This window comes from Danio aesculapii, chromosome 14, assembly GCF_903798145.1.
Source record: "Danio aesculapii chromosome 14, fDanAes4.1, whole genome shotgun sequence".
Lineage (NCBI taxonomy): Eukaryota > Metazoa > Chordata > Actinopteri > Cypriniformes > Danionidae > Danio > Danio aesculapii.
The window spans coordinates 8,638,594-8,656,717 of NC_079448.1; the positions used below are offsets into that span (position 1 = coordinate 8,638,594).

At 38.0% G+C, this 18,124-nt stretch overlaps 1 protein-coding gene across 2 annotated transcripts; it reads left to right on the top strand.

Moving 5' to 3' along the window:
• The first annotated feature begins 642 nt into the window (after positions 1–642).
• Positions 643–3,721, top strand: hbegfa (heparin-binding EGF-like growth factor a). 2 transcript variants are annotated; one of them, XM_056472073.1, is made up of 6 exons: positions 643–857; positions 1,424–1,636; positions 1,721–1,925; positions 2,042–2,197; positions 2,360–2,460; positions 2,545–3,721. In XM_056472073.1, the coding sequence occupies exons 1-5, from the start codon at positions 815–817 to the stop codon at positions 2,430–2,432; spliced, it is 690 nt and encodes a 229-aa protein (XP_056328048.1). In that variant the 5' UTR covers positions 643–814; the 3' UTR covers positions 2,433–2,460; positions 2,545–3,721. The 2 variants fall into 2 exon arrangements, with proteins under 2 accessions (XP_056328048.1, XP_056328047.1); XM_056472072.1 differs by having other exon boundaries at positions 2,360–2,451.
• The last annotated feature ends 14,403 nt before the right edge of the window (positions 3,722–18,124 follow it).

The following is an 18,124-nucleotide window of genomic DNA, read 5'->3' on the forward strand; positions in this document are numbered from 1 at the left end:
TTAATTTTTGTAAAAATTATTAGCCCCCCTGTTTATTTTTTCCTCAATTTCTGTTTATCGGAGAGATGTTTTTTTCAACACTTTCTAAACATAATAGTTTTAATAACCCATTTCTAATAACTGATTTATTTTATCTTTGCCATAATGACAGTACATATTATTTTACGAGATATTTTTCAAGACACTTCTATACAGCTTAAAGTGACATTTAAAGACTTAACCTTTACTTTGTCATTTCTAGGTTTATTATTTCTGTTGTTATTATTATTGATCATTTCAGTCAATAATTCACATGATAAATTTCACATAAACTCTTTATGATCATAATAAAGTTACAGCAAATGTTGTTTATTTATATTAATGTTCAAAGTGGGCTATTGACTCCTCCATTCACAAAATACAGCTTTTTTTAATGACAAACACAAAAATTACTCTATTACTACTCAAAATAAAATACAATAACCAATAAACTCACCCCTTATGTTATGCTAGTTTTTTTAAAAGTTTTCAATGTAGGTCAAATGATCACAGGTAGATGCATATTTTAGGGCAGTACAATGGTTGGACTGCAGGATAAAAGGTGTAAACCAAAAAAACAGAAAATGGGCGTGGCCATGTTCAGTTTTTAAGTGCAGTCACTGAGAGGACGGCAGAGTGTTTAACCTTGACGCACAAGAGAAGTTCACAGTAGCAGACACACTCGGAGACACAAACTAACAACCTACTGTAACTTCCAAAGGAATTAAGAGTCTCGGAAGGATTAATTTTATTTTTCAAGCTGAACCTATCGTTGTTTTTGCCTTGAAGAAAAAACATGAACTTTTTAACAGTTTTGCGTCTTTTTGTCTTTACCATCGGTGAGTAACGTTTGCTTATATCAGACACAGTGACTCGGAGCTTGGAGTTTCTGTGCCTGTTATGTAATGATAAAATGTACTGCTATTATCAAAATAGCTTTTGTGTTTACTGTTAGATTATGTGAAAGTTCATATCAAGATCTGTGTTGTACCTTAACAGACTTTGCCACCTTTAAAAACCGGATTTTCCGGTGAATCTATTAATGGGTCAACAATGTCATTCAGTCATTCTGTTTTAAGAATATTCTGGGGTGTATTTATTTCGGTCTCATGCGTTCATTCGTTAGCTCAGTGTCTGTGCATGCAAGATTTTTGTAAATGAAGCCCCTCAGCACCCTCTTTGGGTGTTAGGTGATGCATACAATCTATTATTAGTTTTAAAACCTGCTTATTTGTGTGTCAGCCACTGTATTTACATATTCATTCTAGCAAAGTGATTTCTGAATGAATGAAGTATGAATATTTTAACACATTTATCACACATCTGCATGGTTTTCACTGCATAAAACACGCTAATAAATCAGAATAATGATGTTTAATATTTGTTTACTGTGTTTTCTATTCAGTGGCTGTGAGAGGTGCATCTATACCGCATGTATTTGAGAGCGAGAGGCCTGCACAGACAGCTGTGATTGATTTATTGGAGGCGCTGAATGAGAAAAGATCTACCGTGGACAACAAGCTTGTAGAATACGAGGAGGAAGAAGAGTATTACTATGATGATGATGTTGAAGAAGACGAGGAAGATGAGTTCTCTGGGGATTATGGGTTGCCGATAGGTAAATAATTGATGTTTGATTTCCTTTCTATATGCTGTTGTACTGATTTCAGTATGAATAATTACTTTTTCTCCACCTAAACAGTTGCATTTTCAAGTCAACCCAAAGACCCAAGTGCGGTTTTGAACGCGGAGAAACTTGAAGGCTCAAAGAGGAAGGGGCTCGGGAGGAAGAAAGGAAAAGGAAAGGGAAAAGGCAAGAAAAGAAACCCCTGCCTAAAAAAGTACAAGGACTTTTGCATCCACGGAACCTGCCAGTACTTTAGGGATTTAAAGGGGCCCTCATGCATGTAAGCACTTTCCATTTCTCCCATTTGTGTTTGATTATAAATGTTTACATGATATAAATGTCAGATTATAAATTCCAAATGTATTTTACTGAAATACTTTCCATTTTTTTCCTCAGATGTGACCAGGGCTACTCAGGAGAGCGATGTCACGACTTCTCTCTGCCTGTGAAGACGATTGACGGAGGGTATGACCGCACTACAGCCCTCGCTGTGGTAGCTGTGGTTCTCTCTTCATTATGTCTGACCATCATTGGCCTCCTCCTGGCACTCAGGTTTGTTTTTAAGCCACTTTTTAGATGTCACAAGCAAAAAATATATATTTTTTATGCTTTTTTTTTTTAAAACTACTTATGTTAAATGAGCTGAATCAACACAATTTTGAGTTTGTCAATTTATAAGCGCTCCATTCTAACGTCAACCTATCTAACGTTTAGGTTTCACAAGCAAGGTGCATATAATGTGGAAAATGAGGAGAAGATTAAACTGGGAGCCGCTCCACACCACTAAACCAGACTGGAGAAGAACGGTCAGTGAGGTCATCCATTTGTATAAACTGTATAAAGAATTTATTTTTTTTTGGCTCGGCCCTGCTGACATCTGCGTCCTTGTTTTATTTCAGGGCGACCGTGTGGAAATTCTACCTCAAAAAAAAAAAAATGAAGTGGCGAAGTTGAATGTTGTGAGGAGCAGCAGGCACAGCAAGCTGAAGGGTCACCGTGTTTGATTGGCAGGAGTCAAGACGCCTCGGCAAAGGGCCTGACTCATGAAAGACTCGCTAAAAAATAAAAAAAGAAGTTCGCAGGAGAGCTCAAAACCTGCCCCGAACTGGACGCCGAGCTGTTCGATACACAATGAGAAGGAACTCTTCAGGGTTGGGAATGTAGATTTGAGTTGTAGAGGTGACTGAGTTTTTTAGTATTGATGAAGCCTTGTCTGAATTAAGTATTCTTAAAAATAAGCATTTGTTCGTTTGTCTTGTGCACTGTGTATTCAAACGTTGCTGGCTATGCTTTAAGTTATTTATTTATGTATATATATTAATATTTATTTGGATTTAGACCAACTTCGTCCTGCCCTAATGCACTGGCAACGTTTTTGAAAGTCTGTGTTGTTGTATTTCTGTGTAATATTTTATTTATTAAAACAAGCAATAGTAATTGGTGTCGAATCAGTGAGTACTGAACCGTGGTAGACTGAAAATCGAAATTGTGTATCTAGTAATATAGAATATGCAGTTTTGAAGAGAACGTAAGTTATTATTTGTACTGTTGCTGCAAATGTCACAAAGTCATATTTCAAGCTTTCTTTTTTATGAAATTGAAAGTCTTTGGCCAGTAAAATGTTAGCAGATATTCAATTTATGAAATGTGAATTATTTTAAGCAAGCATTCTGCTCCATAAGATATCAATTGTTTCTCTCATTTTATGAATGGAGTATTTTTTATTCTCCCAAAAAAGATAATAAAACTTCTTTTTATAATAAAACCCCCACCTTCTTGTATTTTCATGTCTGCGCTGTGAATTCACAAGGAGGAAGACTGCAGTGTGATACAATGACTCATTTCCTCATGAGAGCAGTTGGGACCGGTTTCCCATTTTGGGGATATTTTTGAAAGCTGGACTAGTGACAAATACTGTAATGTTTTGATGTAAGAGCAAAAGCACTGGTCTAGACTAGTCTGCCTCCTGCTTTCAATTCCACAGATTTCTCTCATGTGACATGCCCACCTGTGTCCTGAACATGTGATCTGCATTGTGAGCCGTTTTCATTGACAATAAACACACTTTCACACACACACCCACTGCATGCAATGTCTCACCTTTGCATTGCCTGCATAACTTACTTGCATCATCATGAAATTGCACTTCCTTTACTGAAAGTTGGTGTGCTTGTGTGTTGGCCACACCAAAGTTGGCAGGATTTTACAGAAAAACTAGAAATTGGGGTAAAATTGGTTTTATATTCACATATTCTAACTTTTTTCTTAATATAATTTAAGATTTTTTTTTGTGTGTGTGCAAATTTTTCCATTTTAAATAGGGAAATCATATTAGCAGCCAATGACAATCAACGTATAACATTGTTCAGTCAAATAAATAGTGCTAATGTTGTTTTGAAGTCATATTTACATGTGATTTCTGACTGAATATATAAAGAACCATGGCAAACGATATAGGGACAGTGTCACAAGTTGTCAATGAACGAATGTGCGAATATAAAGCCAACTTCATCTCAATAAACTAGCCTGATAACATCAAGACTGTAAATATGCCACCATCCGTTTGTAAGATGCATATTTTACATCACTGTATGCATTATAAATGGTTTCTTCTTTAGAAATAAATGTTTATTAGTAATTATAAAGATTCTGTCTTAAAAGTAAATCAACAGCACAGCTGGCATGGTGTCTCATAGTGTGATTGTCTGAATGTCTAAAAACCTAATGATTAGATGCAAACTTAAGCTGCGGTCATGCTGCATTTTTCGTCCCATAGACTTCCATTCATACGCACGAGAATGTGGCTGACCGGAAATGCAGGCTCTTGCGACAAGTTAGCAGCATTGTTGCTAGATCTGATACGGTTGCGGCTGGAAGTTAACGAGAATTATTTATATTATTTATTAAATATCCCATTTATTGTATTTTATTAACTTCTACCCCCACCCCAACCCTAAACCCAACCGTCACAGTAACGTGAAAACAGTAGTTGTACCAAGCATTATTCATGCTATCTATTAAATAACCCAATAAATTGTATTTTTTAATGTCTACCCCCATCCCAACCCTAAACCCAACTGTCACAGTAACATAAAAACAGTAGTTGTACCAAGTATTATTCATGCTATCTATTAAATTACCCAATTAATTGTATTTTTTAACGTCTACCCCATCCCAACCCTAAACCCAACCGTCCCAGTAACGTAAAAACCCAATAAATTGTGCGTTTTTTTAAAGGCCTACCCCCTCCCCAAACCTAAACCTAACCATCAAAGTACTGTAAAAATATTAATTATTGTTATACAGTGTCATAAGAAATGCTGCTATATTGATGGCTATATCGCACTTCCAGCCGGCCGCGTATATAATCTAGACTTAGCAGATCGCTGCAATGGAAAGTTCAAGCTTGCTGAATTCTGACCTGCGAAATCACATCACGTGACTGCATGAGAAATGTAAAATATGGAAGAATCGCTCGCTTATTAAAATGTCTAATCCTTTTTTTAATCCCGCCTTTTTTGCAGCGCTGTACCTACAATTTTTTCTTTCAATTATTTATTAAATATAAATTTGGTAGAATATAATATTTAAGTTTAACCTTATTAATATTAATAAAGTGATATGTCTCAGCAACTTCCTTATTTCGGGCAAACGTTGTTTTTTTATATCTTTGATTGAGCTGCTATAAATATAATAGAGTATAATATTTCAACATATTAATATTAATGTGATATATCAAACCTTTAACCCGCTAAATAAAGACAACCCACGGAAAGTGGGTAAAAGTAATTAAATTTCACTGGAAAACTTGGCAACCCGCCACACCTTGGCGAATTCATTAAAAATTCATGTGAAATCAAAAAGTACATTTATTTTGCTTAAACACATTGTTATTCTTTAATAATTAATTGATAAACAATTAATTATTATTAATCCACCGAAAAAGAAAAAAATGTTTGTTTTGGTAATCTTTAATCAAAGTCTGATCATTTGCTTCAGCGTTTTATACTGGTGCTCCTTTATTGATGTCAGTTTGACGATATTAGCCACAATATTAACCATGCCCCTATTTACCATTAGTTTGCTATGTGGGAATGATGCGCAAAAAGAAAGCCCCGCCTCCTACTCAATATTCAGTTTCAGTTGAAGTGCATCAACATAACAAAATAAAAGTCTCAGCAACTTCCTCTGGTTATTTCGGACAAACATTGTTTTTTTTTGTATATACTGTATATCTTTGCTTGAATAGCTATAAATATAATAGAGTATTACATTTGAACACATTAATATTAATGATGTCATATGTAAAACATTTAACCCTCTAAATTAAAAACAACCCACAGGAAGTGGTTAAAAGTATTTCGACCCCACTGGAAAAACCACAGACTTGGCAACCCGCCACGCCTACAGCATCAAGAAATAATTAAAAATGCATGTGAAATCAAAATGTACGTTTATTTTGCTCGCACACGCTGTTATTCTTTAGATAAACAATTAAATATTGCAAGTTAATCCACTGAAGAAGAAAAAAAGTTTGTTTTAGTAATCTTCAATCTTTAAAGTCTGACCATTTGCTTCTGCGTTTAGAGTTACTGTCCTTCTCTGTTGATGTCAGTTTGACGCTTTAGCCACAATATTCTTAACCACGCCCCTCTTACTGTTGGTGTGCTATGAGGGAATGATGCGCAAAAAGAAAGACCCGCCCCCTACTCAATATTCAGTTTCAGTTTGAAGCTGTTCATTAAAAATCCATGTGAAATCAAAACGCATTGTTATTCTTTAGGTAAACAATTAATTATTGCAAGTTAATCCAACGAAGAAGAAAAAAAAAAATTGTTTTGGTAAAATATTAATTTAATTTAATTAAATAATTAAATTTAAATTTAATTTAATTAAATAATTAATTAAAGTCTGACTACTTGTTTCGCGTTTAGAGTTGCGGCCCTTCTCTTCTGATGACGGTTTGCGGTTTCAGCCACAATATTCTTAACCACACCCCTCCTATACCGTTAGTTTGCTATGAGGGAATCGATCACCGGTGATCACCGCAACATTTTTTATTCTGGACAAATCTTAGGCTATTTTTTTTAGTCTGGCTGGAGTAAATGCAGTTTAAGGCCAAATAAGCATGTCAATATAATTAGCCCCCCTTAAGAATTTTTTATGTCTGCAGAACAAACCACTGTTGTCCAATGGCTTGCCTCATTTTTCTTTAACATGTTTAACCTATAGTTAACTCTTTAAATTGCACTTTAGGCTGAATACTAGAATCTTGCAAAAAGAAATGGTAAAATATTATGTAAAATATATAATATAATATTGTCATCATGGCAACGACTAGAAAGTAGTTAAATTAGTTTATTAAACTGTGAAAAACTAAATCTGTTAAACAACACTTTTACATATTTGATGCAATACCATTTTTTAAAACTTAACAAGAGGGCTAATAATTTTAGCTTCAGTTGTATTTCCCTTTATACCTTCTAATGCCCTCTATAGAAAGTTGAAAAATTACTATAGAAATGGACCACGTGTTCAATAAAATGCCAAATTCTAGGGACATTCCTAGCAAAACAAACAAGCAAGCAAACAAACAAACAAACAAACAAACAATTGTCATGACCTGACACTCAAAAGCATCTTGCTATGTAGCTACTTGCTGTATAAGCTGTTTATTTTGTAATTCTTTTAACATTTCCACTGTTGAATACAGATTTATATTTTAAATACACCCTTTTCAATAATTAACTGTTCATCTTCTGTGATTGTGACCATCTTTTTGTAAAAACAGTGATATTTTAATTGCACCCACTCCCACATTAAAAATACTATAGTAATTTATAGCAATACTATAGTGTTTTTGAACCATGTTATAAAAATAGCCTATATAAATTCTATAGTTGCTATGGTATCACAACAACTATAAACATAACCCAATACTGAAAAAAAGATGTTCAAAAACACTATAAAATTTACTATAAGTTGTCGGCGCAATAGCCTAGTGGTTACCGCGTCGATATATGGTGCAGTAGCGTGTCACGAGTTCGAATCCCGGCTCGAGGACGTCCCCCCCCACCCCCCTCTCTCTCCAACTTCGCTTCCTATCTAATAAAGGCAAAATGGCCAAAAAATAATTCTTAAAAAAAAAAAAGTACTATGAGTTAGCATAGTATTTTTTCATGAGGTCATTCGTCCGCGATAAAATAACAGAACGTGATCTCCGCCACTGGTGACGTTTCCAGGTGGCAAAACAGTGAGATTCTGGAAGTGTCCGACTTCTGATGTATTTTTTGAGCCCTCCTCTTGCTGCAGCCGCCTGCCGCACCTCAAACGAGCCTATTGATGCGCAAAAAGAAAGCCCCGCCCCTACTCAATATTCAGTTCCAGTTGGAAGTACATCAACATACTAAAATAAAAGTCTCAGCAACTTCCTGTGGTGTCTGTTGTGTGCTGTACAGTTCCAAGCAGTAATTTCAGGCAAACTTTGGTTGATTGGATAGCTATAACTGTAATGGAGTATAATATTTCAACATATTAATATTAATGATGTGATATGTCAAACCTTTAACCTGCTAAATTAAAAACAACTCATGGCAAGTGGTTAAAAGTAGTTCAATCCCACTGGAAAACCACAAACTTGGCAACCATCAACATCAAAACTATAATTTAACAATTATAATTCCCCCTCCTAACGTATAAAAACTGGATCCATCATAGACATTAAAGACTCTTGAGTGGAAACCACACCGCATGCTCATTTCCTTCTGAATGTTTGAAGTGGGCTTCAGATCTTTTGTTGGTTTTCTAACCTTTGACCCTCGCTGCTTCAAACCAACACTTTTAAACACAAATGTGGCAGGCCACCTCCCCATCGACAAGCTGAGCGTGATCCATGTCTGCTTTAAGGAATGACTCATGCTGTTTGTTTGTAAAGCTCCCGTTGAGGTGACATCATTCATAAAATTGGCACCAAAAGATCTGTCTACCGAGTCCAAACTTCATCACTATTTGTTACTGATACTACCAAACAGTTTATTGTTTTATACTTGCACAAGTTCCCTCAGCTTTGGGTAACTGGATATGGCGTGATCATCCGAGCGACCTGGCAGGGGATACGGGTAGCTCATCGTCACACGCTGGGTGGCCGACAGCCTCCTATTTAGGGATGACATCACTCTCATGCTGTGTCCAATCTAACTCCACCACATCTGGTTGGAATACTGTACATATGGGCTTTGGGTCACACCCTGGTAAAGATGATGAGCTTTACAGTTGGTAATTCAGGAAGGCTGTGATGACATTTCTTGTAGCTGATCTGCTTTTGAGACAATTCCATGGCTTGTGCAAGAAGACTCTGTTGAGTAACATAAATTGCGTGCCGGTAAAAACTTGCCTTTTCTCAAAACTTGAGCAAGGTGCTTCCTGCTGTAACAATGGCTCATTTCCACCGCACAATGGAAGTGACAGTTGGAAATCTCATTAGGCCACTTGAATGTGACGGGGTTGTGTCTTATTTACATGACCATTTTGGCTTGATTGGCCTTCTTTCATGCGTATGCAAATACAGGAGACAGGAAGGCAAGCTGAGCCAACAAATGTTACAATTGGAGCCATTTCCAAAATGTCAGCTCAGTCTAGATAGTCTTGGTTTAGTCTGCATAGAAAAAGAGTTTTTTTTTCAGTAAGGTACATACAAACAAGTACTCCTGTTATGTGATTGAAGCATCTTCGTTTATAGTTGTGTACAGGGCTTGACATTAACATTTTTGATCACCAGCCACTGTGGCTAGCAGTTTTTCAACATTGCTAGCCACTCGGCATTTTCACTAGCCACAATTTAGTTGTTGGGAAAATATATTTAATATGCATAAGTTTGACTTTGACAAGCTAAAATGACTTGATTTAGATTTTGGGTTATGTCCACATGCCTCCTTATTCATTTCACTTTTTGTGTGTGTTGTGTATGAGCTTGCTTACTCTGCATGAGCAAATGGGTCATGGTTTCATAGTGTCGTTTTACAATTAGTTTTTATTTCACAAGACTATTCAGAAGTTAAAATCCTCAAAATGAAGGATTTACCATATTTATCTCTCCAAACATAAATAAATAATTATTTCTTAGCCCCAAAATTTATATGTCAAAACAAGCAAAATATAGCTGCACACTATATTATTTATTTTACCAAAAAATTTCTTTAAAAAAAAATTATTAAATAAATAAATTGACCTTTAATTTTTTTTATCATGTTTCTAAAATATGCAGAGTAATTGGTCCTGGCTAAAGGTTCCAGATCACCAGTTAACTACACATAAATGGGGAGTTAATCTCCAATTAAAGGAATGTCATTGTAAAAAATGTTAATTAAAGCATCAAAAAAATAACTGTAAGCAAAAAAAAAGCAGGTGAAAAACTTACAATTTGTGATAACGAAAGGATGATCACACCCACACTGTTAACGCTAGACCCGTTAATAATCTGTTCAAGGAATGGTCAAAGCAAAAGCAACTGTTGTTGCTTACAAAAAGACAAATCTGGAGCTCTTGAAAGCAGCAAGACTGTGGGTGCATGAGCATCACTTTTTGTCTAGTTTATTTGAAGGAGAACTGATCCCACCAGTTGCGTTTCTGGGGCGGTTGCTTCACGCAAGGAAACAGGGCGCGCACGCTTTTTACACAGTCGCGCACATCACATCAGCTGTTAGCGCAAGTGATCATCCTCTCATTCAGCATTCACCTGCTTTCTTTTGCTCGCGCGAACACTATTAGTTTTGTCAGTCGTGCTGCTTCTCGATTCCAAGATTGCATTTGCATGCATATTGGCCGTTGTTATTGTCGAACCCTGCTTTTAAGAAAACTACAACCTAAAATTTTTTTCAAACAGCCAATTTGGCTAGTGGAGGTGACTGTCTAACCCGCCAGAGCTGAAATCTACCCGCATTTGGTGATTGACGGGTGTTAATGTCAAGCCCTGGTTGTGTCACCTTTTTGTCACTGCGGACTGGTCAATGCTTGTTAATTTTACCATGGCCCTGGGGTGGGTGTATGTAGAGGTGTTTGTTTCCACTGAGTGGTACAGTACGATACAGTATGGGTCACCTTTATCAGGCTTTTGTTTCCACTGCCAAATATCTCATCTGTATTTTAATCTTCACCAGCACATGTAACCTCTTGTTGGAAAGTAATTCCGTCATTCCGAGTTCATAATAGTCCAAAAGGTGATGATAATAGTGAAACATAGAAGTTTGTTCATGGTCTAGGTTGCTGAAAGAATCATTTGCTGCTGTTTTTTCTGGCTTCTCCTTTGCTTTTTCGCACGTCACTCTCGCGTTCGTCCTTTTCTGAGAGGGTCGGATGTCAGAAGCACTTCAATAATCACACACATGTTGTTATCATCAGCTCAAAAAGTTAGTTATTTCAAATATAGACGCACGATAAGCACACCCGAGCTCTCTGGAGAAAGTGAAAGTGATAGACAGCCTCGTAAACAACAACAGGACACGGCAGATTTTGTTCTTCTTGGCTTTGTGGCTGTACATCAAGACAACGACCATGGCTCGTAATTATAGGTATATATTATTACGGTGTAATGTCTCGGCTGTGTATTTAAAAATGGTGCTTCCGTTGTTTTCATTCTCCTGGCTTGTGTTTGCGCTAGTGACACTTCTCTGTGAACCAACAGTGTTCAGCTGCGCATCTCACTCAGAATTTGGTACCTTTTTATTGTGCAAGGTACTCTTTCGAAAGGGTACCAAAAAGTGGTGCAGTACGGTTTGCTTTTTGGTACCTTTAGACAATGAAAATGGCCATAAAAGCCTACCAACCTGAACTAGCCAAATGGATGCAGGCAACCATCAACCATTTTCTAAGAGGATGACAAGCTGACAAAACATTGCTGCAACTCTGAAACAAGTTTTATTTATAACCTTTTCAAAAGATGCACATTATTGCATTACAATCAAATTCGGAAGCATTAAGCTCATTAGCTACCATAACTTTATTAGTTACTAATAACTTTAACTGTTAAAAGCTTTTAGTAACTAGTTAATTAGTTAAAGTTATTATACAAATATAATATATATAATATATATTGGTCCCTTTATTAATCAGGGGTCGCCACAGTGGAATGAACCGCCAACTTATCCAGCATATGTTTTACGCAGCGGATGCCCTTCCAGCTGCAACCCATCTCTGGGAAACATCCATACACACTCATTCATACACATACACTACATACAATTTAGCCTACCCAATACTGCATGCCTTTGGACTGTGGGGGAAACCGGAGCACCCGGAGGAAACCCACATGAGCGTGGGAAGAACATGCAAACTCCACAGAAACGCCAACTGACCCAGCCGAGGCTCAAACAAGCGACCTTCTTGCTGTGAGGCGACAGCACTACCTACTGCGCCACTGCATCGCCAGAGGTATTAAATGTCAAATGAAAATAGGAGTTATATAAACAAACATAAAAAACAAATATATAGAACATAGAAGTATTTCTATAAGTGCCTGGTGCATTAATACAGGAAGAGTAAGTCCTACAGGTGGTTTGTCAAGCCTACTCACCAGCATGGAACACACTTACACTTCCTAAAGTTATGTGATGCATACAGTTGTGTGTATGCCTTACTTAAAAGATAGGTCTCTGATCATGTTTTGAACTGAGAGAGTGTGTCTGAGCCTTGGACATTATCAGGAAGGATATTCCAGAGTTTAGGAGCCATATATGAGAAGGCTCGACCTCCTTTAGTGGACTTTGCTAATATGTGCCTGTCAATCAATACTGGTGAGCAGGAAAACCACACTGCTACATCACGGTGCAGTGGGTTTTAAAATTTGGGGATTTGGATCATAGTTAACACAAAAGAGATGACTGTGGACACATTATACCTACACACATTTATGTCCGAACAGCTTCCAAAAATTGATTTTGCATGATAGATACCCTTTAACTAAATAACTGCACACTGAAAACGGCACAACTGCAATGTTGTGCGAGGGTAGAGTAGATTATTACTTATTTTTATTTTTTAAATGTTTAATTTATGAGTGGCATGGTGGTGCAGTGGGTACTATCGCCTCACAGCAAGAAGGTCGCTGGTTTGAGCATCGGTTTGGTCAGTTAGCATTTCTGTGTGGAGTTTGCATGTTTTCCCCGTGTTTGTTTGCTTCGGGTGCTCTGGTTTCCCCCACAAATCCAAAGTCATGGAAGCTGGAAGAGCATCCGCTGCGTAAAACATTTGCTGGATAATTGGCAGTTCATTCTGCTGTGGTGACCCCAGATTAATAAATGGACTAAGCCGAAAAGGAAATGAATGTTTGATATGATGTGTGATGTCATATTACAGCTGCGGCAGTGTTCACAGAAATTTAGTGTACTCAAAGTGTAGCGTGACCAAGCTTGACCAAGGAGTTTGATTTCGCTCACTCACCTGTGTTTAGCAGAGTGTGTGTGTGCGCGTGTGTGTGGCGTATTAATGACTATCTCTGGCAGCGTCGAAGACCAGCTGCTTTAAACTCGGACACTCTGTCACTCCACCAGTGAAATATGAGCTGTGATGGATGAGGTGTTGACAGAGCCATTGTGATTCAACACTGAAGGTGCCTGATAGAGCACGGAGCAAAAACTCCTTCACTATTTACAGCTCCAGGGGAATCTAGAAAGCCTGTCTGAACATTCACACAATTTTGGCAAGAAATTTTCCTATGTTTTTAAAGACAATCAACTAAAGCCAAAATGTTAGAGAGCCGAGGGTAGTTGCCAAGGGATTTACTATGCAGCTGCAAAGGTGTTCAGAGTGGTTTTAGCATGTTGCTAGGTGTAGGATGGTTGTTGCTTGAAGGGATACAGCTGCTGATGGAAGTTAATGAGAATTATTTATATAATATATTAAAATACCCATTAATTGTTTTTATTAATGTCTACCCATACCCCAACCCGAAACCCAACCATCAAGGTAATGTAAAAACAATAATTATACAGAGTATTATTCATATAATGGGTGGCATGGTGGCTCAGTGGTTAGCACAGCAAGGTCACTGATTCGAGTCCCAGCTGATCCAGTTGGCATTTCTTTAAGTTTACGTGTTCTCCCCGTGTTCACATAGATTTCCCTCCAGGTGCTTCGGTGTCCCCCATAGTCCTAAGACATGCACTATAGAAGAATTGGGTAAACTAAATTTACCCAATAATGTTTTTGATAGTGTATTAATTCAAGCTTTTGCAAACTACTGAATATTAATGAAAGAGTGTGCTGCATCACTCATCACAAACCTGTTCTTGTAGTACAAAAAATAAAAAGTTCTACTAACCTAAAAAATGAGTTACTTTACTCAAATGTTTTGAGTAATCTGATTTTATCATCAGGCCCGATGACCTATTTGGACCTGCACCTTCTCTTCAACAAACATTAACCTTTCTCTAGACATTTGGCCAGAGGAGAACTGGTTGCTCTGGCTGAGCCTGGTTTCTCCCAAGGTTTTTTCTTCATTTCCGTCAGTTGGTGGAGTTTTGGTTCCTTGCCCCTGTCGCCGCTGGCTTTGAGCTGCTCTTCATCAGTGACATTTGTATTAAACAGAACTGAATTAAACTGAACTGAACTTCAACAGTGACATTTGTACATACATTGAACCCAATCAGATTGACTATACCTAGAAGTATATTCTACACTAATCTCCCACCTGCCTGATTTGCTGGAATGTTCCACAATCTGAAATGTTGTTATGGCTTTTTATTCTCTTATTTCTTTATCTATGTTAAGCTGATTTAACACAATCCAAATGGTAAAAAGCACTAGAACTAAAGATGAATTGATTACAGTGTATTATATTTAGGGGTTAGGATTAGGGCTAGGTTAATCCCACATGGCAAAATTTCTCTGGCCCAGATCTGGCCCACACAATCAGCTTTTGCTTGGCCCACATGCCGCAGTGAATTACGGTACAAAGATGAACCAAGTCTGGCTTCTATACAAGGGCCAAACATGGACCATATCTGGGCCAAGTCTCAGCCAAGTTAATAACCCATAAATAGGCCTGAACTGGGCCAGATTTTTCGGTGTGTCACAACTGCAATGAATTTGATAAACCCATGAAGCATTTTGCTATTTGGCTACACTTTTTCTCGAAGCGACCTGATTGGTAGAATTTTTTCTTTACTGTCAAGTAAAGAAAAGTGGGTCAAGATAGGCCAAACTTACGTGGCCCACATATAATTTTTTTACATCTGGGCCAAATGCTTCATTTGATATCTAGCACAAGTCTTAAGTGCCACCCATAAGACGGTGCCACCTCTGCCAAACCCAGGCCATGTTTGACCCACATGCTGTATGCCAATACCGGACGAATGCCCGATATGCCAGCTTTATGCCAAATCTGGGCCAAAATTCTTTGCTAGCTGGGATGTTAGGGCATTTCTATGTGAAAAGCACTAGAAATAAAGATGAACTGATTACAGTGTAATGTATTTAAGGGTTAGGGTTAGGGTAAGGGTTAGGGCTAGATTAGGGTTAGGGTGTTTCTATGTAAAAACACTAGAAATAAATATTAATTGATTACATTGTAGTGTATTTAGTGTTTAGGGTTAGGTTAGGGCTAGGGCTAGATTAAGGTTAGGGTGTTTCTATGTAAAAAGCACTAGAACCAGAGATGAATTGATACAGTGTATTGTATTTAGGGGTTAGGATTAGGGCTAGGTTAATCCCACATAGCAAAATTTCTCTGGCCCAGATCTGGCCCATACAATCAGCTTTTGCTTGCCCCACATGCTGCAGTGAATTATGGTACAAAGATGAACCAAGTTTGGCTTCTATACAAGGGCCAAACATGGACCATATCTGGGCCAAGTTTCAGCCAAGTTAATAACCCATAAATGGGCCTGAACTGGGCCAGATTTTTTGGTGTGTCACGACTGCCATGAATCTGATAAACCCATGAAGTAGTTCGCTTTGTGGCCACTTTTTCTCGAAGCGACCTGATTGGTAGAATTTTTTCTATACTGTCAATTAAAGAAAAGTGGGTCAAGATAGGCCAAACTTACGTGGCCCACATATAATTTTTTTTACATCTGGGCCAAATGCTTCATTTGATATCTAGCAAAAGTCTTGCGTGCAACCTAAAAGACGGTGCCACCTCTGCCAAACCCAGGCCATGTTTGACCCACATGCTGTATGCCAATACCGGACGAATGCCCGATATGCCAGCTTTATGCCAAATCTGGGCCAAAATTCTTTGCTAGCTGGGATGTTAGGGCATTTCTATGTGAAAAGCACTAGAAATAAAGATGAACTGATTACAGTGTAATGTATTTAAGGGTTAGGGTTAGGGTAAGGGTTAGGGCTAGATTAGGGTTAGGGTGTTTCTATGTAAAAACACTAGAAATAAATATTAATTGATTACATTGTAGTGTATTTAGTGTTTAGGGTTAGGTTAGGGCTAGGGCTAGATTAAGGTTAGGGTGTTTCTATGTAAAAAGCACTAGAACCAGAGATGAATTGATACAGTGTATTGTATTTAGGGGTTAGGATTAGGGCTAGGTTAATCCCACATAGCAAAATTTCTCTGGCCCAGATCTGGCCCATACAATCAGCTTTTGCTTGCCCCACATGCTGCAGTGAATTACGGTACAAAGATGAACCAAGTTTGGCTTCTATACAAGGGCCAAACATGGACCATATCTGGGCCAAGTTTCAGCCAAGTTAATAACCCATAAATGGGCCTGAACTGGGCCAGATTTTTTGGTGTGTCACGACTGCCATGAATCTGATAAACCCATGAAGTAGTTCGCTTTGTGGCCACTTTTTCTCGAAGCGACCTGATTGGTAGAATTTTTTCTTTACTGTCAATTAAAGAAAAGTGGGTCAAGATAGGCCAAACTTACGTGGCCCACATATAATTTTTTTTTACATCTGGGCCAAATGCTTCATTTGATATCTAGCAAAAGTCTTGCGTGCAACCTAAAAGACGGTGCCACCTCTGCCAAACCCAGGCCATGTTTGACCCACATGCTGTATGCCAATACCGGACGAATGCCCGATATGCCAGCTTTATGCCAAATCTGGGCCAAAATTCTTTGCTACCTGGGATGTTAGGGCATTTCTATGTGAAAAGCACTAGAAATAAAGATGAACTGATTACAGTGTAATGTATTTAAGGGTTAGGGTTAGGGTAAGGGTTAGGGCTAGATTAGGGTTAGGGTGTTTCTATGTAAAAACACTAGAAATAAATATTAATTGATTACAGTGTAGTGTATTTAGGGTTTAGAGTTAGGTTAGGGCTAGGTTAAGGTTAGGGTGTTTCTATTCAAAAAGCACTAGAACTAAAGATGAATTGATTACAGTGTATTGTGTTTAGGGGTTAGGATTAGGGATAGGTTAATCCCACATAGCAAAATTTCACTGGCCCAGATCTGGCCCACACAATCAGCTTTTGCTTGCCCCACATGCCACAGTGAATTACGGTACATAGATGAACCAAGTCTGGCTTTTATAAAAGGGCCAAACATGGACCATAATTGGGCTAAGTTTCAGCCAAGTTAATAACCAATAAATGGGCCTGAACTGGGCCAGATTTTTTGGTGTGTCACGACTGCCATGAATCTGATAAACCCATGAAGTAGTTCACTTTATGGCCACTTTTTCTCGAAGCGACCTGATTGGTAGAATTTTTTCTATACTGTCAATTAAAGAAAAGTGGGTCAAGATAGGCCAAACTTACGTGGCCCACATATAATTTTTTTTACATCTGGGCCAAATGCTTCATTTGATATCTAGCAAAAGTCTTGCGTGCAACCTAAAAGACGGTGCCACCTCTGCCAAACCCAGGCCATGTTTGACCCACATGCTGTATGCCAATACCGGACGAATGCCCGATATGCCAGCTTTATGCCAAATCTGGGCCAAAATTCTTTGCTAGCTGGGATGTTAGGGCATTTCTATGTGAAAAGCACTAGAAATAAAGATGAACTGATTACAGTGTAATGTATTTAAGGGTTAGGGTTAGGGTAAGGGTTAGGGCTAGATTAGGGTTAGGGTGTTTCTATGTAAAAACACTAGAAATAAATATTAATTGATTACATTGTAGTGTATTTAGTGTTTAGGGTTAGGTTAGGGCTAGGGCTAGATTAAGGTTAGGGTGTTTCTATGTAAAAAGCACTAGAACCAGAGATGAATTGATACAGTGTATTGTATTTAGGGGTTAGGATTAGGGCTAGGTTAATCCCACATAGCAAAATTTCTCTGGCCCAGATCTGGCCCATACAATCAGCTTTTGCTTGCCCCACATGCTGCAGTGAATTACGGTACAAAGATGAACCAAGTTTGGCTTCTATACAAGGGCCAAACATGGACCATATCTGGGCCAAGTTTCAGCCAATTAATAACCCATAAATGGGCCTGAACTGGGCCAGATTTTTTGGTGTGTCACGACTGCCATGAATCTGATAAACCCATGAAGTAGTTCGCTTTGTGGCCACTTTTTCT